We start from the raw sequence: 25719 nt of genomic DNA, 5'->3' as shown, positions 1-25719 counted from the left end.
AGATTCCATATTTAATAATTTAGTTTGAAAATTTGTATTATTTTCCCCTATTCCCCACGGTCTTGCCAAAACACTAAACTCAAAACCAGTTTGATCCCCATTGTGAAATTGATGAAAATGACTAGCAACTGGACTGTCAAGTCTACTATTCCTAATATCTCCCAAGTGTTCCAAAATTCTTAGCTTGACCCTACGTTTTGTTTGTCCTATGTACCATTTTCGTTCTTCACAGCTGCACCCAATAATGTATACCACCCCAGAGGAATTACAATCAAAATGATCCAATGCATGATATAAAATTCCATTGATTTTGTGGTCATCTAAATTAATGATTTTATCACAAACCTTACATTTACTGCAAGCAAAAGAACCTGCATCCATAGCTTTCTCTTTCTTGCCCTTACTTCTAACTAGTTCCTTCAGATTTTTACATCTTGTATAAGAAAAAATAATATTTTTTGGAATTATATTTCTCAAAAAATCATCACTAGTTATTACTGGCCACATGTTTAACACAATTCTTTTCAAAATAGAAGAAAAAGGAAAGAATTTATCCACAAAAAATATTTTATCCATTTCCGTTGGATCCTTTTTCTTGGAATAAAAAGATTTATTCCCAATTCTCTCTCTGTTCCTACTAATAACACCCTGCCTATTCAAGTTTAGTGTTCCTTCCACACTGGCCCTATGGGAATAAACATTATCCCTAGAGTAACCTCTGTCCATTAATTTTTGACAGATGATGTCAAATTCTCTTTGAACATTCCTAATTCTTTAAAAAATGGAAGAATTTAAAACCTGTGTCTTATATCTTAAGTTTTGAATTATCTCTTCCTGTTTAAAGCCATCTGTATTATGCCATTGTCAGGACTGATTACTTCCATCTACATTTCTTGATTCCGTTTATTAATTTTTTTTTATTTTCTCCACTTATATGCCTATTAAACATTCATGTGTAGCTGCTATGGAAGAAGAATCTAGGGGATGTTTATCTCTTTCTGTCACTCACACGCAAACACATACACATGCCCACACACACACACACACACACACACACACACACACACACACACACACACACACACACACACACACACACACTTTTCAGAAAATGCATGCTAATGCAAACTCCGTTATTCAAGCAACTTTGTAATTTTTTAATTGGAATATCTGTTCCTATTTTTGAGTCTTTGTTCCCTCTTTATTTTAGGCTTTATCAAGATTTATTGAGCTAAAATGTTGAGAGGTATACAAACTGGCTTTGTTGTAATCTACTGACCCACCAGATGTGCAGTAGCAAGCGCCGCCCAAACCCTGCCCAACACCCATGCAGCAGGTTGACGTCACACTTTACTAATGAATACACATTTTCTTATGTTTTTCGGCTGCATGAATATTCATACATAAAATCCATACCATATTTCTCAACCTCTTAGAGCAATAAATCTGGACAAAGCCATTAATAAAACTCGGACAAAAGCCAAAAAGTACGGACGATTTTTAAACAGGAAAGTATAGCTACCCATTGATCATAACAATTACACTCGTTTAACCAAATAAAGTTTTACTCTTGCAGAACTTCCAATATTTCTGATGTTTCATATAATATTAAGGCATTTCAGATCTGAAAAAAAAAAACATTTATAAGACTATTAAACAAAAACTAGGAAATAGTCCCCATATATCTCATGTCATTTATTTTCTGTAATGCTTTAAATAGGACATCCTGATCCTAAAAGGAACTGTCTTACATAAAGGACAGGTATTATCCATATTTACAAGTAGTTACTTTACCTATGCCTGTTTACATATTGCTTAAAGTTTACTTAAAAAACAGACCTCTCAAATGTACGCAGTGTAGAGGAACATTGTGTGTGTGTGTGTGTGTGTGTGTGTGTGTGTGTGTGTGTGTGTGTGTGTGTGTACATTTATATTTTTAGCTTGACTTTGTGAGTACATTTTTATTTCCATGCTTAATTTACCCCTTCATAAGATCTTCCATAATTATTATGTCACACTGATTTTGCAGCTGTTTAGTATACAAGATGCCAGAATAAACTGCCAACATACTGGTGGCACCAATAATCTATACTATCAGGAGCCATGTTTTACATCTCCTATTTTCAGAATCAAAAATAAATGACTTTGTAGGAAAGGCTTAGTCAATATCATTCATTAATATACAAAGATTTGTACACTGCGACTTTGACAATATGTTTAATTATTTTGCATATTTCTCGTCACTCTTTTGAGCTTGTTTCTCTAAGAATTAAACAAAACCATACTGAGGAGGGTTTTTACAGGTATTGCCTGTTATTTAATTAGCTAGACCCCTAAATGTATCAGTAAAAGGCATAGTTTGAAGTGTATATCAAACAAGGTCATTTCGGATGATGATCACCCAGCAAAACATCATGGATTTTCTTGGTTCTGCACCCTCCTGATCATGACTTGGGTACTGTAAAGCACACTACTACATATAGTAAACTCTTGCATTTACATTTAGAACATTTTGCCTTTTTGGAGTGCATTTTTCAGCCGTCCAGACTTCTGTCTCACCTGTTTGGTCTACTCCTCATGGCAATAATGGAGAACACTGGACTGGGAGTAACTCATGTCTATGAATACAAACGTGAGTTACGCTCAGTCCAGTGCTCTCCAATATCGCCACTTGGAGTCATCAGCACTGTGTAATACCTCTTTTCTAAAAGGGTATAATATGAAATTAAATATAGGACTCAATTGATTTAATGTCTAACTACTACAACACACAACATATGTATCTTTCTGGAAATTATGACAAACATTTGAGTTTCAAAGTTCATATATTTTTTTATAACAAATGCTACTGCAAATTCTACCAACCATCTAACTCACAAGTGTTAATCAGCAATCAATGTATGCATGATGTCACTGGCAAATGTGCATGGTGTGCCAATCATTCTTCATTTGCATACCACATCACAGGCATTAGGCTTGTCAATCACTCTGGTCACACCCATTCATAGGTCCATAGGTGTGTACTAGGCTAATGGCCCTGGAGCCTTTACAAGCCTAGCCCGTAGAAGTGCCCTGGCATTGTGCCGCCCAACGTTAGTTCCCAGAACCTCTAGCAAGTAGAACCACTGGAGTGATTCCCCGGGGTAAACTTTCTATTACTCATCCACTCATCAAGATTTTCCTTGAAGAGGGACAGCGAGGTGCTTTGCTTGACATGTATGGAAAGTCTATTTCAGAGCATGGGCAGTCTCTGGGTGAGGAACCTGTTCCTCCAGCATGTTATTTTGATTGTGGTAATGAGGTTGAGGACTCTGGAGCATGTGGTGTGGAAGGATTGGGATTTCTTTAGATGTAGCATTTCTAACAGAGCTGGGTCAGACATGGCTTTGTAAGTCAAGCAGAGATCGCCTCTAAGTAGGCGATATGAGACAGAGAATAGCTGGAGTCTTTTGAGTCTGTCCATGTAGGACATGTGTTTGATGCCTTGGATCCTCTTTGTGAGGTACTTCTGTGGCCTCTCCAGCTGTTGCAGGTGTCTAGTGAGGTACATGCCAAATGGGGCATTATTCTCACTGATTGGTCTACTGAGGGAAGAGTAGAGATAGATGATGACCTCTTTCTTCCTGGATGCAAAACCCTAGGTAATGAGATGTGCCACATAGATGGACTTTCTGACCCCAGTGGCAATGCAGTGGTCGAAGGAGAGGTTACTGTCAACCTGCATCCCCAGATCTCTTATAATGTCTTCAGTGTTCAGTGGGCTCCCATTGATGTGGTAATTAGTGGGAACTGAGTTTTTACCAAAGGGAATGATGATGCATTTGTCGGTGATAAGCTTAAGGCCATGGTTTTGACACCAGTCATTGGTCTCGGTGAGGCCTTTCTGAAGGATGTCTGCATCACTTGGGGAGTTAATAATGGCTCCCAGCTTGCAGTCATCTGCAAACTTGGTCAGCCAGAGTCCCTTTGTGTTGGCCTGGACTTCTGAGGAATAGATGCTGAACAGGAGAGGACCCAGGACCGATCCCTGTAGGACTCCACTTGTGACTGATTGGCAGTCTGACTTGGAGTCCGCTACTTTCACACTGTGTGTTCTATCTGTGAGCCAATTTGCAACCTACCTAGTGATATAGGGGTTGATGCCTAGTTTGGTGAGTTTATCAATAATTCCACAGTGAGGAATGGTATCAAAGGCCTTGGCCAGATCGAGGTAGACTGTATGGACTGCCTTACCTTCATCCACAGCCCTGGTGACTGACTCAAAGAAGTCAACCAGGTTGAGCAGGCATGATCTCCCTTTCACAAAGCCAAGTTGCATGGGGTCTAGAGTTTGGAGATTTCCTATATCTGTGTTAATCAGGTCCGTGATGATGCACTCCATAGCTTTACATATCAGACTCATCAGGCTAATGGGGAGATAATTCCCAGGGTCTGTAGTCACTCCCTCTTTATGGAGAGGGATAACTGTAGCAGTGCACCATTCGGTAGGGACAAAGCCTGAGGTGAGGCTGTGACTGAATAGGGCACACAGATGTGGTGCCAGTTTGCTTTGTAGTTCATGTAGAACACAGCCAGGGATATTATTGGGTCCCATGGAGACTGTATTCTTGGCCTTGGACAATGCAGCTTTAACCTGTGGTGCAATAATGCTGGGTGCCTGGCATTCTTCCGGTATTGTGATTGGTCCTTTAGCAGGGGGTAGAGAGGGGTAAAGTTGGCACTGAATCTGTTGGACAATATTTTGGCAATATCTGTTGGCTCAGTATAGGAGATACCATTGTGCAGTAACTCAGAGCAAATCTGGGTATTGCTGTGGAGGTGCTTGATATAACTATAGAAGGCTTTGCAATTGTTTTAGTGTCTGCCCCAATTCTGCCTTGATAGCTGGCTTTGGAGGATTTGATGAGAGATTTAAACTTTTTGTTGAGACTAAGGGAGTTTTTCCAGTCTTGGGACTTTATTTATTTTTTATTTATTGACATTTGTTAACCGGGTTAGTCCAGCTGGGTTTGTGACCTATTTTCAGTGGAGACCCGAGGAGAAAAGCTCCAATTTAACAACACAGTATACAGAAAAAGATATAAACTTGACAATGTAAGACAAATCTGCTTAATTAATAAAAGTAAGTGGAACAGTAAGACAGGTGGTGAACTAGGTAATACAAAGTATATATAATACAGAGTATATGTAATCACAATTCAGTGGCAAACAGTTTATTTACATATTTACAAGAAGTAGATTAGTCATTAGGAGAGAGGTATAGAGAGTAGAATAGCTTGTTTGTGTTTGAGGCATTGAGATTGTATATGGGGTAGATAAGGGAGGGGTGTTGAAAGTTTAGGTTGGGGCTTGGCAGGGACAGCTCTTAGTGTTAAGTAGATGAGTTTTAAGTTTTTCTTTAAAGCGGGATGGATGGATGATGGCACGTAAGTCTTTAGGAAGATTGTTCCAAGCGTGGCTAGTTGAATATTTATACAGGAGTTTTCCTATTGTTTTTTTGGGTTGTTAAGTATGGACTAGTAGTTGATTAGAGGAGCGGAGAGTATGACTTGGAGAACAGCAAGAGATGAGGGAATTGAGAACAGGACAGGTGGAAGGTTTGTAAAGAATGGTGTGTAGCATTTGAAGTTGGGATAGAAGCAGTACATGTGGGAACTCAAGCCATTGGAGAGAATTTAAAGCTAGGCAGTGATGTGCATTATATGGGGCATTAGTGGTGAATCTAGCTATCTTATGATATGTTTGCTGGAGTTTATTTAAGGTTGTAGTTTGAAGGTTAGTGAATACAGAGGCTGCATAAGTGAGGGAGGGTAGGAGAAAGGCTTGGGCAAGGGAGAGTCTTGTGCTAGTTGTTAAGAATCTTTTGTTATGGTAAAGTAAGCCCAGTTTCTGGTGTGTCTTTTTTATGCTTTGAAGTATATGCATATTGAATTTAAGCTCATCGTCAATGATTACACCTAAGAGTTTGGTGTGGGTTTCTGGTTTGATAGTAGTGTTATTCGAGGAAGTGATTGTAAAGGTTGATTTGTGGAGAGAGAGTGAGCGGGGAAGAAAGAGTAAGAGTTTTGTCTTTTTGGGGTTAAGGATGAGAAGGTTACTGGTTAGCCATAGTCGGTAGATAGGAAGACCTGTTGTGTGCAAGTGTGAAGTTCAGAGATGTTGTCAGAGATGGAGATGAGAGTGGAATTGTCGGCATATTGGATGAGGGATGATTGCTGGCAGGCTGTGTGGAGGTCGTTAGTAAATACATTGAAGAGGAGGGGACCCATGATGGAGCCTTGGGGTACACCTGTTGGAACAGATATGAATGGAGAAGAGGAAGAAATCCATTTCACAGATTGTTGTCTACAGGATAAGTAGCTGGAGAACCAGGCAAGGGAGGAGAAGGATAGATTGAGCATTGCTAGTTTTGATAGCAGAAGGGGATGGGAGACTGTATCAAAGGCCTTGGAAAGGTCGAGGAAAAGAAAGATTAGTTTATTATTGTCTAGGGCTTCTGCAATAGTATGGGTGAAGGACAGGAGGGCAGTAGTAGTGCTATGGTTAGGACAAAAACCATGCTGAATAGGAGTGAGAAGATTGTATGTGAGGAGGTGGTTTAGGAGTTGTGAGTGTATGCATTTTTCGAGAATCTTGGAGAGGGGTGGTAGGATAGCTATGGGGTGGTAGTTAGATGGGTCAGTAGAGTTTCCACCTTTATGTAGCGGGATGGTGAAAAAGGATTTCCAGGAGGTTGGGACAGTGGATTCCTGTACAGATCGATTGATTAGTATGGACACTGGATATGCTATGAAGTCTGCAGCTAGTTTGAGGAATGTAGGAGGTAGACTATCTGTGGATGGGGAACAGGGTTTGAGCTTGTAAAGGAGAGAATGAATGTAGGAGGTAGAAACAGGAAGTATGGAGAAAGGAGGGATGTTAGATAGGTTGGGAGGGATGGACAGTGGTCTAGTGTTGCTATTTGTTGGAGTGAGTGATTGGATGGTGTCTATGAAGCGTTTGTTAAGCAGAGTGGCTGTTTCTAGAGGGGAAATGTTGGGGTAGGGGCAAGGGTTTGAGGGTGAGCCTGGAGAAAGAAGTTTGTTAATGGTGGACCAGAACTTTTGGGGGTTGGATTTGCTGTTTAGTTCGGCAGTGTTGTAGAAGGATTTTTTATCAGCATATTCACCCTTTTCTGCAACAGTTTCTTCCTTCTGTTGTAGAGTTTATTAATGGCAGGGAACCACCAGATTAGCTTCCTTTTTTGGAGGAGAGCATCTTGGTTCTGTTGGGTATTCGTAGTTCCATGCATTTATATACATGTTCATACAATGCATTGGTATATGATTCAGCAGTCATGCAGCTATTTTCCATTGGCATGGGTGCCGTGATGATAGTCACCTCTGTTTTTAGGAGCCCAAAGTCAGCTTTGGAGACATTTCTCAAGGTGGTTACTTCCTTTGTGGTGGCTGTGGGTGAGATGTGGATTTCCATGGTGATTAGTTTATGGTCAGATCTGGCCAGGGAGGGATTGACTATTGGTGTAGAGCAATGGTTGCCATGGTAGTAATAACCAGGTCAAGGATGTTGCTTCCTCTAACAGGGGTCAGCTTGTTTCCCACCTTTCCTATAACTAGCCTAGTCCAGATACAGGTTTGCTGTATCCAGGACTGTTTGTAAGTTTCTGAGCCATCCAAGCCTTTCTGTGTTGGAGGGAAGCCTTCTAGTTTATCAGTGGGAGTGGTAAGCACTAGGTAGCCTATCTACCACAAGAGCACACTTTGTTGTTGGCCCAGAAATTGTAGTTTATTGGCTGTTTGGGCAGTTTTTTCATCCCTTTCAACTTTCTGGTTTAAAAGCCCACTTTTGCGCTTGTTTCCCACATTTCCTGTAACTAGTCTAGTACAGATGCAGATTTGCTGTATCCAGGACTGTTTGTAGGTTTCTGAGCATCCCAAGCCTTTCTGTGTTGGAGGGAAGCCTTCTAGCTTATCAGTGTGAGTGTTAAGCACTAGTTAACCTATCTACCACAAGATGAGTGGTTTCTGGCCCAGAAATTGCAGTTTATTGGCCGTTTGGGCAGTTTTTCCATCTCTTTCAACTTTCTGGTTTAAAACCCTGCATCTGCATGGGTTTGCACTTGTTTAAGCTCTGTGGATCCAGTTTTGGCATCCTGCAGACTGCAAGAGCATCAGGAAGAGGAAAGAGATACTCTAAGTGCCTCCATTTTGATTTTTTCCTAATTTACTGCCTTCTGCACTTGTTTTAGTCATTTTTTTAAATTTAATTGCATTTATCTGAACTGTATTTGCTTTAATATTGCTACACACTCGTGTGCTAGCTTGCACTGCATTTGAATTGTTTTTACTGCTGTTTTAGCTGCTTTTCTGTAAAAAAAACAAAACAACAAAAGTTCTAAGCTTGTTTCTCACCTTTCCTGTAACTAGTTTAGTCCAGATCTGCTGTATCCAGTACTGTTTGTAAGCTTCTGAGCCCCGCAAGCCTTTCTGGGTTGGAGGGAAGCCTTCTAGCTTATCAGTGGGAGTGGTAAGCACTAGGTAGCCTATCTACCACAAGAGGAGTGGTCTCTGGCACTGAACTTGTAGTTTATTGGCTGTTTGGACAGTTTTTCCATCCCTTTCAACTTTCTGGTATAAAAGCCTGCATTTGCATGGGTTTGCACATGTTTAAGCTCCACACAGTGACGCCGAGCTGAGGTAAACTGTTCCTGGTGTCAGAAAGTCTGGTCTTCAGTTTTTCCCTTAGATCTTGCAATCTTGCTAGTTCTTTCTCTCTCTTGCACTTCAAATAGCTTAATTGTTTTGCACTTCAACAGGTTTTTGTAGCAATTATTGTAGCACACCTAAGTGCCATCAGCACTAGTCATTCTCCATGGAAATAGCTCCAGTACTTAGTAGTTAAAACCACCCCTCCTGGCATGATTAAAGGGCAGTTACCTGTGCTTTCTCCTATTAACCTGGTCCACTTGGGCATTCTGAGGCAGTGTAGTAACTGCCTCATGTACACAGATAACCCTCTCCTCTTACCTCCCAACACTCAGACTTGTGAGAGATGCACTTATATCACCAAACTGGAAGCTATGCACTCTCCAGCCAAGACTGGACTAGCTGGTCATTAGGAGAAGTTCAACACCTGCAGCACACCACATGGAACACATAGCCCTCCAGAACACCCACCATCACAGCTCTCACATAAAACATAAACCACAGACCCACCTTCGCGGAAGCTCTCAATAGAAATTTACCCAAACAGCAGAGACCTCCAAGACAGAAATGCACTTGACCACCACTACACAGCATAAACCACAGGACACATAGCTAACCTCCACAATGTGCCCCTCAACCTAAGCCCCTAAGGCTAAACACCTTGCCCAATACACTAATCATAGGTGACTCAATAGTGAGGCACACAGATGTCCCACTCACTAGGTTGAATAAGGAGAAGGTAACAGTCAGCTGTCTATCAGGTGCCAGAATCTGACACATAACACATGCACTCCGGTCACTCCACAACAAGTACAAGTATGACTCTGTCATTGTTCATGTGGGTGTGAATGACCTGAGACGCACCCCCCTGGACTACTTGAAAAGAGACATGGTGGAGCTCTTGGATTATGTGGCCTAGGCAGGTATGAGCCTAGCCCTAAGCAATATCCTATTGTCATCCAGAATGATACCGCAGTGCAAACAAAAAATGATCGACTTCAGCAATAGACTAAGTTTCTGGTGTCATTCTAAGGGGATCGAGTATCTGTCTGCTTGGGATGACATGACTGACAGACCTCAATGCTTTGCCAGAGATGGCCTGCTTCTGTCACCCATGGGTTTCCGCGTACTGGTTAAGGCTCTTGACACCCCTATAGTGCCTTTTTTAGGCAGTGTTCCAAAGACCAAATTACCACCATAACAGCTATAAATAAATGCAATCTGAGGGTCATGCTGCTCAGTGCTAGAAGTTTAAATCTCAAGATGCACTCACTCGAAGCACTCCTCAAAATGGAGAACATCAACATTTGTGCTGTAACGGAGACCTGGTTTAAAGCAGCAGAAAGCACCCCTGGTCTACCAGGCTATAACTCATTCTACACCTTTCAGCCCTGAAACATAGACCGAAGCTCCAAAGGTGGTGGTGTCTCCATATTCATAAAGGATATGCACACCTCCAGATACTTGGTACAACTAACTGTGGGTAAGACGGCGATCCAGGTCATAGCCTGCTCTAGGTCCCCAACCATGTCCTTAGACTCTCACTCCACATTCCTAAGCACCTTGGAATCAATTAAGGTCCAACCCAACACTCTCATATTAGGAAACTTCAACTACCCCTCCATCAACTGGGAAAACTACTCGAGCACCTGTACACTGGCCCAGCGCTTCATGGAATTCATCAGTTCCAATATCCTGGTCCAGCTCATTCTGACCCCCACTAGAGGAAACAACATCCTTGACCTGGTTATAACTAACATGGGCGACCATTGCTCTACACCAATAGTCAATCCCTCCCTAATCAGATCCAACCATAAACTAATCACCTTGTGCAAAATGGCCAGTGGGCCAGTACAAACCTCTTTATTGCTTGTGCTATGACTGCTTAATTGCTCTCACTCTTTACACACACACACACACACACACACACACACACACACACACACACACACACACACACACACACACACACTTTTCTTTCTTTTTTTTATATTTATTTTATTTTACGCTAACTAAACAGCAAAGCACTGGTTCGCAAGTGTAAAATAATAGCTCGATCGATCTCACTCTTACTTTAATGCACAAACACACACACACACACACACACACACACACACACACACACACACACACACACACACACACACACACACATACACACACACATACAAACATAAACACACGCATTTTTTTTTTATACTCGCTAAACAACCTTCATAGCAGACATTGTTTTCTGAGGTACAGGTCACCCATTCTCCAAAGTAGATTAGGTTTCAGCCAGAGACTAAGCAAATAAAGAGTTACTCCTTAATTGGTGGTGATACAAAGCTAAAGACTTCCACTATGCCACCTGACACTTTCCTGTGAATTGCATAATTTAGATAGCACCTTCTGTTCTAGTTTGGTTTCTTCTGGCATTTCATTTTGTAATTTGATAGATCCTTAACATTCGCATGACATTAGTTCTTTTGTGTTTATTATCTGTTTGTCTTTGTTAAGTTAGAAGTTCTTGTTTGCACAGGGCCATTTTCAGTGAAAGCATGGGGAGAAAATTTCCTCTATAGCTCACACAATAAAACAAGTTAGAAAAAAGTAATATTACTTAACCATGAGACAATGAATATAGACTGTATAATGAAATATTTGTGTCATACCAGCAAAAGAACATAATAACATTAATTTTATAGCATGAAAATATACAGTTGCCAAAATGATTAGTAGTGCAACAACATGGAACAAAATGTGTTAGATGTGTAATTATCAGCTCATGCAGGGCAAGACTGAAGTCCTTTGCAAACTGGTAGAAGAAAAGGAAATGCTAGAAAAAGTGTGCCCAAGATGCGGGACATAAAATGGACTAAAGTCAAGAGTATAAGGGCCATCCTAGATACTCCAGTAATGTGTAAAATAATGAGCAGTAAGTAACAGCTTTTTCCATAGAAGCCATTTTCTAAGCAGGATAAGAACAGCTGTCAGTGTGTAGAACAAAAGGAATGAGATCAAACAGAACTAAGAAGTTCCTAGGAATGAGAAGGAATGGATTAGCAGCAGTGATATGTGTGAACTATCAAAGTTTAGGAGAAGGAGAAACATGCCTTTTTAATTGGTTCCCTGGTTATATCATTTGATTTCAGATGGTGTCCATGGGGGTGGTTAAGGGATGTACATGGCTTGAAGGAGGAGAGATGTTTTATTGGATGGATTGGATTTTTAGGCATTTTTTAATAATTTGGATTATAGAAATTCTAAAGATGGTCCTCCAATATATAGTGAAGGCAAACATGTCTTAATAAATCAACATTCCATGAGTGAAATGTTCTCAGCATTGTGTGAGGTTTGGATATGCAGTGCAAAGATAAACATTTTTCATATGTAAGATGAAGAAGTCAAAACAGAAGTGAGAAAATGAGAGCTGAGAATTTAGATACTGCTTACATTCCAAAAGACACATCTACATCGTGACTCCATTAGCTAACCATGAGTAATAAGAATCTAAGTTAAGCAGGAGAGGTTCTACCAAAATGGTAACTAAGAGGAAGTGACATCACGGTAATAGGAGTGTCACTTAGTTGTATTATGTAAAGGCATAAAAGGGGGTGAACATGTAAGAGAGAGAGTGACTGAGTGCAGGACTGATTGTCATTGTCAGCAATTGTTCAGGGCTGATGAGTGGAACAGACCATGTATAAGAGTTCTGCCTTGCATGATTTAAAGAAGGACCCTTGTACAATGCAGCAAAGATATAAACAGTTGTTACCTGGAGGAGTTCAGATATTAAGTCGGTATGCAAATGGGAGTTCTGTAGTGCAGTCTGTGATTCACAAATGGTGGAACAGAGCAGGGTTTATGGGTGATCCTACCTAGAATACTGATAGATCTTGCACACCTGTCGACCATCTATTTAGCCTACCAAATTTTGTCATCTAACAATATTAAGTTACTTTACTGCAGAATAGTGTGTCAACGTTTGGAATGTTGACATTTTCTGGTCAACATTGTGAATGTCGATGTTTGGGACATTTGATGAAAATCATATACCTCCCAAAGAACCAAACTTTATGGCAGTATGATAAACTCTACCATTTCTAAATGGAGTATAATTAGCATGACTGGTATTAATAGTGGAATTAAAAGCATCTCTTTCTAACTCCATCTTCTTCCACCCACTACAAAAAAACAATCTAATGCAAACTGAACATAAATATATGCTTCTCTGTCTTCCATTTCCTCCATTTAAATTATAATGTTAAAAATAACACTAAAACCAACTTCTGGTAACATAGAGAATTTCTCCTAACTCACTCACTAACTTCTGTCTCTCAAAAAATTTTCCTCGCCATTTTGTTTTGTATCTGTTCTTACCCATTTGGTTAGGATTTGCCTAACAATAATTTCAACATATCCATAGCACAGCATAGTTACCTCTACTTACTGTCATTAACACCCCAGCCCACTTTATATCAGTTACCTCGATATCAAGCAAGCATCCACATCATTCTACTCTGAAAACATCCAAGGATACCTTGATGCACCATCTCAGCAACCGTTATCACAACCACCTCACATTATCTCTGATAACTCTATACCTATACATTACATCTGTCAGTTTTCTTAATCAGTGCTTCTACCTTCTTCTTCTTCTCCTCCCAACTTCTCCATCTCTACCATAAATATTTCTTGCAGGTGTGAATTAAACCATCCTACACAAGATATCTCACGCATGGCTTCATCACTCTTAGTTTAACCTCCTCTGCTTCTTGTGCTTTGCAGCCTCTCATTATTATTAATTTCATTCACTACCTGCACTGCCTGTTCTCAGTTATGATCCCTTCTTCCAGTCCAGAGAGGCCAAAGAGCTGTTATCTACTTCTCTGCCATATTGTTTGTAAAATATGTCTCAGTTCCTGCCATCATCTTTGCACCGCCTCACATCTCTACAGCATATGTAAACTTGCTGCTTTTCCCTGCTCACACCTCTGGCATACAGGCCCTTCAAATCAGACATCCTCTTGCAGTCTCTGGGAAGTTTTGTACTACTGATGGAGTAATCTTATATGCCAGTAATATGGAAAACTGACAATCTTCATTTATCCCTACTCCCCACCATGAGTCATGTATCTATCTATAAGGAAGACATACAAGTAGACAAGTGGAGGACAGTTCAGATTGTTGAACAAAATAAAAAGCAGCACATCTGATTGAAAATCAGCTTATCACACATTCTAGCTTTTTTCTGTGCAAAATTTTAACAATGTGGAGACTGGTAAATATATCCTTTCCCCACTATAGTATGATCTCAGAGTTGGCGTATATAGTTAGCAAGATATGTGGTAGTGTAGGGAGGCTTGCCCTACTAAAAATAAATTACTTTTTTCCCTTATTTATGACCAGCTGGCGATCAACCAGCTGTGTTTGATCACTTACTGTTTGATATACTGATTTTTCAGGTGTTTAACACACACACACACACACACACACACACACACACACACACACACACACACACACACACACACACACACACACACACACAATGTATATGTGTATATGGCTGCAGGTCATTAGAGTGAATGCTGGTATGAGCGAACACTTTTTTATCCACAAATAAGAGTGAATGCTCATATGAACAAATGTTCTCTTCTATGGAGTTTTTGAAGAGTGCATATTGTACACACTGTTCACCAGTGGGAGTGGGGAGCTTTGAGCAGCCTATCTGTCCCTGGAGGAGTGGTCTCAGCCCAGAAACTAGTTGTTTATTGGCCGTTTTGGGTTAATTCCTGGCTCTTTCAAGTTCTCTGCTTAAAAACCCACTTTAGCGCGGTTTTGTGCATAGCGCAGCATCGGGCAGCGCCGCTTAAACAGGCTTAAACTATTACCAGCTCCACAAAGTCTGCTCTTCACTTTTTCCCTTAGAACTGTTCCAAATCTCAAAGTAAGCACTCTATCTTCATTTTAAAGCCTTGCACTTGCTCCTAAAAGTAATCTTATAAGTAAACAAAAACAAATCTAAGCACTGCACCCTCTCATACGCTTTTTCAGTACCTGACTCCCTATTGGTCCCTTCTGATCAATCAAAAAGTATCTCATTATACTATTCTGACATGCCCAAAGGTCAGTTTCAGGTATACTCTCCAGTCCAGCTGGTGAATCTGTGAATTTTGAGACAATGTTACAACTGCCTTATGTACACAGACCACCCTCTCCTCCTCCATACAAGCTCAAATATATGTGAGCGATGCAACTATATAGCCAAACTGGAGGCTGAGCTCTCTCATCCCAGTACTGGCACAGTCAGTCAGGAGGAGAAGGAAACCACACACACCACAATTCCAGTCTCACATAGTCCTATCGCTACAGCAAATCAAACACATAAACACACAAAAACATACTCGGAGGCTCTAAATAAAAATTTACCAAAGCAGCAGAAACCTCCAAGGCAGACATCCAAGCAACCGCTACCTCACAACAATACGCACGTATCACATAGTTCACAAAGTCAGTGTGCCACACAGTCACAGCCCTTAAGGCTAAACAACACACCTAATACACTTGTAATAGGTGACTCTATTGTCAGACACACTGACGTCCCACTCACCAGAATGAACAAGGAGAAGGTCACTGTAAGCTGCCTGTCGGATGCCAGGATCCACCACATAACACAAGCACTCAGGTCACTCCATAGCAAGTACAAATATGACTCTGTCATCGTCCATGCTGGTGTGAATGACCTGAGACGTACCTCCCTGGACTACATGAAAAGAGACATAGAGGAGCTCTCTGATCATGTAACCCAGGCCGGTATGACCCTGACCTTGAGTAGCATCCTACCCTCACCTAGAATGATGCCACAGTATAAAGACAAAATGATCAATTTTAACAACTGGCTAAAGTATTGGTGTCATTCTAAGGGGATCCAGTGTCTGTCAGCCTGGGATGACATGCTCGACAAGCCACGTTGCTTTGCTAGGGACGGCTTGCATCTGTCACCACTGGGCTTTCGAATACTGGCTAAGGCTCTTGCCACCCCCATAGTGCCTTTTTTAGGCAAGGCTCAAATGACAAACCCACCTCCATAGATAACACAAGGAAAAATAAACTAAGGGTAATGCTGCTCAACGCCAGAAGTCTAAACCTCAAGATGCACGCACTCGAGACTGTCCTCAGTATGGAGAATATCGATATCTGTGCAGTAACAGAAACCTGGTTCAAGGCTCCTGAGAGCACCCCAGCACTACCAGGTTACACCTCATACCATGCTTTTCGGCCCCAAAACTTGGACCAAACCACAAAAGAAGGGGGAGTATCCATATTCATCAAGGATACCCACACCTCCATGTTAGTGGCATTGCACGATGCTTTGGAGACCATCCATGTGCAACTAACAGTAGGCAAAACTGCCTTTCAGTTTATAGCCTGCTACAGACCACCCTCCCAAACTCAGGAACCCCACTTGGCCTTCCTGAGAACATTGGAGAATATGAAGGTCTCTCCAAACACCATTATACTAGGTGACTTCAACTACCCAAACATTGACTGGGAAAACTACTCAAGCCCTAACACCCTCGCCCAATGGTTCCTAGAATTTATAAACTCAAATGCTATGGAACAACTGGTCACCACTCCCACAAGAGGGGAAAACATACTGGACCTAGTCATTACCAACATGGGGACTCTATGTTCCACACCAGTAGTTTGTTCCAGAGTATGGGAAGTCTCTGGGACAGGAATCTATCCCTCCAGCATGTTCTGTTTATTGTGGTGACAAGGTTTAGGTTCCTAGAGCATGTAGCTCAGAGGGATTGGGATTACTTTAAGTGGGGCATGTCCAACAGCTCTAGGTTTGACATAGCTTTGTATGTTAGGCAGAGATCGCCTCTGAGTAGGCGATATGCAACGTAGTAAAGTTGGAGTTTTTTGAGACGGTCTGCATAGAGCATCTGTTTGAGGCCAGTAATCCTCTTTGTGAGGTATTTCTGTGGTCTTTCCAGTGGTTGTAGTGCTCCTATACTTATTGCAGAAATACACACACACCCCCCTACAACTACCATTCAGATCTCCCTCAGGTTTTTTTAGACCACTCCCACTCCTACACCACACCATCCTACTATCATACTTTCTCCTCTCCAACTCTCACCCTCTTCCACCTCATTCTTTAACTAAACCCTATATGTACCAACCTCTTGTACACAGCCACCTCCTAAACCTACCTCTACCCCCTTTCACTTCCACCACACCTACTTTTCCCCCCTTTCCTCAATCAAACTCCATTCTATACTCTTTCCTATATCTGATATCCCACTATACCGTAATGCTCACCAACCTTCTACTATTTCAACTAATCTTCTTACATCATCTCACTGCACCCCATGCCCCATTACCCTCCGTCCATAAACACCCCACCAACCCACTCCCAAATGATCAACCTAACTCAAAAATTGACTTCATCATCTCTCCCTCTTTCCTACTCTTAAACGTTCTAGTCCCTAAAATAGAAATACCCCTTCTTACTCCCTAACTCCAAAAAACAAGACAAAGCTTATTAGATACTACCCACTCATACCAAAATCCAAAAGTTTCCCCACCACTATACTTATAGCAGGTGATATTTATCCAAACCCAGGTCAAAACCCAAACTTTACCTCTAGTCCAAACATCCCTCCCACCTCAGCTCCTCTAACTACTTCCTCTAACTACTACCCTAAAACAAATCTCCTTCTATTCTATTAATAGCAGAAGCATTCTCAGCAAACTTAGTCAGTTCCATGCTTGGATAGCAAATCATACCCCTGATGTCATTGTGGTAACAGAAACCTGGCTTAAACCACACAACCTAGATAAAGATATCCTCCCGCCTCGCTATAACATGATTCGCCTAGACCGAATGAACAAAAAGGGTGGGGGAGTTGCCATAGTCTATTCTAGTAATCTCACTCTTTCTCTCATCACAAATCCAAAGCCATCTTTCTCCCCAGCAGAAATACTAGCAGTTAACCTTAAACTAAACAACTACACTACAATCACTATAGTAGCCCCCTGCATTCCACCAGATGATAATATTCCAATACTGGAAAACATTCTCTCCTATTTTTCCATGAATATCCCAAATGAAACAATCCCCCTTGGTGACATGAACATCAATTGGCTAACCCTTAATAACCCTGGATCCATGCACAATATTAATCTATATGGATTTACCCAGCTAATTACTAAGCCAACACACTCTAACAACACCCACACTACAAATACACTCATAGATTGGATACTTGTCTCAGCTCCATCCAAATATCACAATCCTGAAACTCTTCCCAATTCCCTGAGTGACCACTCACCTACAAAAAGTGCTAAGATATACTAGTCACCTCCCAAAAACCACACAAATATTTTACCAGGCATAATCTCTCCAATTTTAACCCGGAAACTTTTAACACTCTAATATGTACAGTAAACTGGGACTTCCTCACTCAGCTTCCTTTAGATGAGGCTGTCATTGCTTTCAGCTCTACTTTTCTGGATATCGTTAACTCACTAGCCCTACCTTGTAAAATCAGGACAAAAGCTAAAATATCTCCTTGGCTAACAAAAAACACAAGAACTCTCATGAAGTCTAGAGAGAAGTCCTGGAAAAAATGGCTTCAAACAAAAAATCCCTATGATCTACAAAGATACAAAGAACAAAGAAACCTGGTCAAAAGACTAATCAACAAATTCAAACAAGAATTCTACTATAACCCCCCCCCCCCTTCAACACTAAAATCAGACCCAAACAAATTCTGGCACACAATTAATCAAATGCTCCATCCAGGAAACCCTACCTCATCCAACCCTACCCCAGAAAAGACACCAGTAGACACAGCAAACACCTTCAACACTTACTTTGTAGAATCAATATCCAATCTCTTTAACTCAAATAGCTCCAACACAAAGAACTCCACAAATCCAGCTTTCTCTTCTACAACAACTCCTTCTAAACTCTTTTCTCTCAAGCCCATCTCCACAACCCACATCCATACCTTACTCTCCAAACTTAAACCCTGCTCTGTATCTGCAGATAACATCCCACCCTACTTTCTCCAGTCAACTGCCCACTCACTTGCCTATCCTATCTCTAGCCTCATAAACCGCTCCATCTTAGAATCTAAAGTATCTTCCATCTGGAAACACTTCTATACCATACCTATCCACAAAGGAGGTAACTCCACTGAAATCTCCAACTTTAGGCCTATTGCCATCCTCTCCCCTCTATCTAAAGTTCTTGAAAAGTTCATTCATACTCAAGTCATGGATCATCTCTCACAGGAAAACCTACTTACACCTATTCAACATGGTTTTTGACCAAAGCATAGTACCTATATGGCACTCCTATCCTTTCTTAATACTATTTTCTTGGCCAGAGATGACCATAAACTTATCTCCTGTCTCTTTGTTGACCTCTCTAAGGCCTTCGATACTGTCTCTCACTCTCTACTACTAAACAAACTATCCAACTTCAATTTCTCTCTTGATACAGTGGCATGGTTTGAAAGTTATCTTAGAGAGAGATTTCAATCTGTAAAATGGGATACTGCTCTATCAACTCCACTACAAATATAAATGGGAGTCCCTCAAGGACCATTTTAAGACCATTACTTTTCAACATATTCACAAACTTGCTCTATACCTCCTACCTACACTCCTATATTATACAATACGCTGATGACTCTACAGTTATAACTATAACTAACTCTCACTCAGAACTCTTAACAGCTACCCAGTCATCCTTTAACTCTGTAGAAACATGGCTCTTCAACAACCAACTCATCCTAAACCCTAAAAAAAAAAAACTCCCACTCTTTCTCCCAAAAGTAGCTAACCACATCAAGACCTCCTTCACTATCCAGTCACTCAATAAGACACCAATTGTAGCCGAATCAAGCTCAAAACTCCTTGATATTACAATCGATGATCAACTAAAATTTGATCTCCACATAAATAATAGTATCAGGAAAACCCACCTTAAGCTCGGTCTACTGTATAGAAATAACACATTTATTACTCAGGAAGCCAGATTAGCCCTCTCATTCCTATCTTCTTCCCTGCTTAACATATTGCTCTCAATTTCTTACTAACCTTAACTCCTCTCCCCTTGCTAGACTTCAGACTACTTATCACAAAGTAACTAGATTTGAAACCCAGCAACCCTACAGATCTCACCACTGTCTCTCACTAAGATACTTAAACTGGCTCGAACTGCCCCAACTCCTCCTTCTCTCTCAGCTCCAAACCATACACTCAATCCTATATCAGCCATCTTTCTTGTCCAGCCCTACACTCTATCATCTCCCACTATGATCCTACAAGAAACCTCCGTAGCTCTTTCCAAGACCTTCTAAAAATCTACAAGCCCAAATCTAAAGCAGGACAAAACGTATATAGCTACCGCCCCTCTATTGAATGGAAGAAACTTCCCCTCGAGATTCGAACACAGGCACATCCCAAACAGTTTAAACTAACACTAAAGGAATATTTCAATAAGAAATAGATCTGCCACTGCTCAAACCCTCCTTGAAAACTTTCCATTCTCAACTTTTCCTCAATCTATGTACTTCTCTCTGTAATACTCACGTAACTACTGGTCTGATTTGATAAAAACAAACACCTGATTTTTGTACTTTATATGCCTTTCTGCTTAACTAATATATGTACAACCAATTATCTGTATAAGATTTAGCTGTATTCGACTAAAATCTATACTAATATACTTAATGTTATACTTGTATGTACTAGAGATTTTCTCCCCGGGCCTCTGCTGAAAAAGGGCCTTGGCTCAGTCAGACATTCCCGGTCAACAAATGTAAGATAAATAAATAAATAAATAAATAAATTGTGAGGTACATACCTAAAGGGGTGCTGTATTCTACAATGGGTCTAATGAGTGATGAGTAGAGGGGAACAATCACCTTTTTTTCCTGGATGAGAAAGCTTTTGTGATGAGGTGTGCCACACAGAAGGATTTCCTGACTACAGTGGCGATGTGATTATCAAAGGAGAGACTACTGTCCACCTGTGTCCCAAGGTCTCTCATCACACTTTCAATGTTAAGTAGGCTACCGCCTATGTGGTAGTTCATGGGTACAGAGTTTTTACCAAAAGGGATGACAATGCACTTTTTGGCATTGAGCTTGAGGCCATGGCTTTGACACCAGGTATCTGTCTCAGTGAGGCCCTTTTGTAGGATGTCCACATTGTTAGGAGTTTTGATTATGGCTCCTAGTGTGCAGTCATCTGTGAACTCCGTTAGCCAAAGACCTTCTGTGTTAGCCTGTACTTCAGAGAAGTAGATACCAAACAGGAGAGGACCCAGAACTGAACCCTGTGGTACTCCACTTGTCACTGGTCTGAAGTTGGATTTAGAGTCTGCTACTTTCACAGTGTGGGCTCTGTCAGTAAGCCAATTGGCAACCCATCTTGTGACATAGGGATTTATACCTAGTTTAGCGAGTTTATCTCTAATTTCAGAGTGGGGGATGGTATCGAAAGCCTTGGCAAGATCTAGATAGGCTGGGTGAACCACCTTACCCTTATCTATGGCTTTGTTGACCGCTTCAAAAAAGTCTATCAGGTTTAGGAGACATGATATGCCTTTTACAAACCCAAACTGGGTGGGGTCCAGAGTTTGGACATTACCAATGTCATTATTTATAAGTTTGGTTTGCAGACCAGGCTTGTCAGGCTAATGGGGCGGTAGTACCCGGGGTCTGGGGTGGCTCCCTCTTTGTGGAGTGGGATAACTGTCACTGTGTGCCATTCAGTGGGCACAAAGCCTGAGGTGAGGCTATAATTGAACATGGTACTCAGGTGGGGTGCCAGTTCATTCTGTAGTTCGTGTGAAACGCAGCCTGGGATGTTGTTAGGTCCCATGGATGCTGTGTTCTTGGCTTTGGAGAGTGTGGTTTTTACCTGTACAGCCATGATTACAGGAACTTTGCATTCTTCTGGTATAGAGATGGGCCCTTTAGGGGTGAGAGGGGGGTAAAGTTAGCACTGAACCTATCTGCCAGGAGGTTGGCAATATCAGTTGGTTCTGTATATTTAGTGTCATTGTGCTGTAACTCAGAGCAGATCTGAGTGTTGCCATTGAGATTCTTGACATAGCTGTAGAATTTTTTGTGGTTGTCTTTAGAATCAGTGGCAATTTTGTTTTCATAACTAGCTTTGGAGGATTTTATGAGGGATCTCTGCTTCTTACTGAGACTGACCAGGGAGTTCCTGCAATCATGGGATTTATTTTGTGCAACAGTTTCTTTCTTCTTTTATAGAGTTTGTTTATGGCGTGGCACCACCATATTGCCTTCCTTTTTTGGAGGAAATCATCTTGGTTCTGTTAGGGATAGCATGATCCATGCACTCATGTAAGTGCTTATAAAGTGCATTTGTGTAGGATTCAGCAGTCATACCTCTATTGTCCGTCTGCATGGATGTCATGAAGTTTGCCACTTCTGTCTTAAGAAGCGTGAAGTTAGCTATGGAGAAATGTTTTATGGTAGTTTCCCTAATATGGGGTAGGGGTGGGATGTGGATGCCTAGAGTGATTAGCTTGTGGTCGGATCTGACCAACGAGGAACTGACCTCTGGTGTGGAACACTAGTTTCCCATGTTGGTAATGACCAGGTCTAAGATATTGCTGCCCCTGGTGGGGGTGTGGATAAGTTGATCCAAGGCACTGGAATTTATGAATTCCTGAAAACATTGAGAAAAAGAGTTGGTACATGAGTAGTTTTCCCAGTTAATGGTGGGGTAGTTGAAATCACCCATTATTAGGGTGTTAGGTTGTACCCTAATATTTTCCAGTATAATATATGCTTTTTTTCCATTTCTACTTTTATTTTTTCTCCTAGTCTAACACAAGTGGGGTACACAGAAGGTAACCATCTCTTTGAAGGAGCAAGAAGACAGGAACTAGTTCTAGAAAGGATTGCATATCCTTGCATTTGTCTTCTCAGTTTTGTGGGGAACTACAGCTTTGTTAGCTTTGAATATTATATTTTAGACACAACTTATATTTCCTTGGTATAAAACAATAAGATTGCATTTCTTTCCTTACTTGTGAAGTTTTCTTGGTCAGGCCATCATTAACTCAAAAAGTTGTAAGATGCCCATCACAGCATTTAGAACCCTATGACTTCTGAGGGCCTAATAGCCTTCGGACACCCTGAACTGAAACACATTCCAGACTTATTGCAGTAGTTATTGATTTAGTGTATTTTAAAAGCATGGTCAGAAGATAAAAAGTAAAACAATTTGTGGAAAAGTAAGAATGAAATAATCTATATGGATTTTCAGGGCCAGGATGAATGGAAAACAGAGTAAGGTGACTGGGAAAATACAAGGAAGACTAATGTGTAGTAGAGGGTCTTCAGAGTCCTTTCTCTAAGGCTACATTTCACCTACAAATAGCCCTAATTGCAATCAGACAATTGCAATTTGTATTGATCCATATAACCTCAATGTTGTATATGATCAGTAAAGTGGATATAATGAGTGGATACTTACTGAGGCAGTCTGTGAATGAAAATGAATGACTGCATTTGTTGTTTAATCACATGTAAACATCATAGAACTGTTGTAATAGAGTCCCACCTTATTCCAGTTAGCCCATTCCATTCAGTTGCTTAATGCATCCCCCTTTGCTTTGTAGATACCAGTCACCAGTGATATTAGAATAAGTTTTAGGCACATTTTCCTTTTTTAATACTTAAAAAGATAGCTTGTGTTTTATTGATTTATCTCTGTTTTTTTTTTTTTTTTTACTTTTTTAAGCAAGCAATTTTGATTTGGATTCAGTTTAGCAAAGATTGACAAATGTCTATGCAAGTTACCCTGAAGTTATTATGTGCCATATTTACTAAGGCAAAGAGTTGGACTTCAAATATATTGTATGTTGACCCCCAAATAACTATGTTGATCCATTAAAATGATATATATTTTTTCATTCCCCTAGTCTCTGCCACTGAAAGCACATTAACTGGTGAGAATGGCTGGCTTATCTTATTTTTTTGCATAAACAAAGACTGTTGTCTCCCTGGAGGTTTACTAAGAACTCCATTACCATCTACTCAGACAAAGAACTATAGAATAATTCTCTTGAAAATCTAGTAACATAACCTTCCCAATAGACAGTTACAAGTGTTCTTTACCTGTCTGTTCCTTCAAAGAAGTGCTATATGGCATATCATTAATGAGAAGAAAGTGATCCATTGATTTGTCTGCGTGCAGCTTCTTACATTATGCTGCATATGTATCATGAACTACCACTGTCTGGTAGAGCAGCATGTATGTCATTGAGGTGGTGAGTGTTTAATCTGGAATTGAACCCACTATGAGGTAAATGGTTGTCATGGTATAAGACAGCTGCATATGCACACATTAAAATGCATTTCTTTATTTATGACTGGCTGAGGACTAAAGGCAGGAGAAACTGGAAGACTACAACAAAGATGACTTTATATGTAGAGAATTGATCTCTATGGCACAATCACTACAGATCTGCTGCTGACATTAAGGTTGTGGCAGTATGACTATAAATGTCCCTTGGTGACAATGTAAGATCACAATGGTCACCTGCGCTTTTGACTTAGTACATAGAATTTTATACTGTGAAGATGAATACAAAAAGATAGTACACAAAATGATATTCTATTTCAGGCATCGATATCCAATTATCTATGCATCATATTTTAATTTTAACCTTCATAGCAGACATTGTTTGCTTGCCTTGTACAGTCCACCCAGATTCCAGGGCAAACTGTTACAAAAAATGTACAATTCTTTGCATTTTGCTTGCAGTATCCTACTTATATCACACACATTATTAAATGTTTGTGTTTTCTTATTTATTCTTAATGCTGTACACCTTCAGTGGAAGTTGCCCTATGTTACAACTATGCTGTTTTGGGAATCACACCTGTTTGTAGTAGTCTATGCGGTGCTAGTCTCCTTAAGAAGGGTGTTCTGTGAGGCACTGCCCATTTCTACAAACTGTCTGTCTCATTTTGGATTAAGGAAATGCCTGCATTACCGTATTACTTTACTGGAAATAAAAATGTAATGGCGCAAGCATTTCACCATTCAGTGTTTCATACACACACACACACACACACACGCACACACACACACACACACACACACACACACACACACACACACACACACACACGCACACACACGCACACACACACACACACACACACGCACGCACACACACACACACACACACACACACACACACACACACACACACACACACACACACACACACACACACACACACACACACACACACACACACTCTCTCTCTCTCTCTATATATATATATATATATATATATATATATATATATATATATATATATGATAAATATAAACAGTTCCATTAGTCCTACAGATTTTGAATATTTAACTGGAACGTACCAGATATGTTTGTATTTTGATATTTTGCATACGTTATTGCAGATATTGTGCTTGCTAATTAATGTTTACCGTCTCTTCATTGCTTTCTAGTGAAGGTTGCAATGGGTAAGGCCGATTACTTTGCTGAGAAGTTCTACTTAGCTATGAAGGTAGGTTTTTCTGTATTCTAAAACGTACAGACAACAAAACCCATTTTTCTAAATTGATTTTAATAATTATTTTATTTATGTTCCTCTTATTGTTTGCTCTGTGAAGACATACTACAGCCAAGATATACTACACTTAGCATTATAACAGCTTAGCAGCACAAGTGGGGGATGCATTCATCACTCCTTCCTTCTAGTACCAAACAAACAGTAATGAATGCAGGTTATGTCTGCTCATACATGGAGGAAGAAAGGCTAACTCTTGTCTCAAACAGCAGGTCAGAATATCAGGAATGTTACCCTTTTAATGTTGCTATGTTGGCTCCTGCTAATAACGTTATGACACTGAAATGAAATAGGGAGGTCAGAAGTGGTTGTTGTTTCAGAGTGCAAGCATGCAGGTTATGGTCAATGTCAACACAC

General features: G+C 40.5%; 1 protein-coding gene across 2 annotated transcripts in view; it reads left to right on the top strand.

Annotated features, from left to right (window-relative positions):
• LOC122793102 (annexin A1-like) overlaps nucleotides 1-25719 on the top strand; it is a 280484-nt gene that overhangs the window by 216918 nt on the left and 37847 nt on the right. For both annotated transcript variants that reach the window (XM_044060833.1, XM_044060834.1), the window contains exon 11: nucleotides 25241-25299. In XM_044060833.1, the coding sequence (XP_043916768.1) occupies nucleotides 25241-25299 (59 nt within the window). The remainder of the gene's footprint in view (nucleotides 1-25240; nucleotides 25300-25719) is intronic.

Source organism: Protopterus annectens, chromosome 2.part0 (assembly GCF_019279795.1).
Source record: "Protopterus annectens isolate FY-2018-M chromosome 2.part0, PAN1.0, whole genome shotgun sequence".
In the NCBI taxonomy this organism is placed as follows: domain Eukaryota; kingdom Metazoa; phylum Chordata; order Ceratodontiformes; family Protopteridae; genus Protopterus; species Protopterus annectens.
This window is presented reverse-complemented; position numbering and strand designations above follow the sequence as displayed.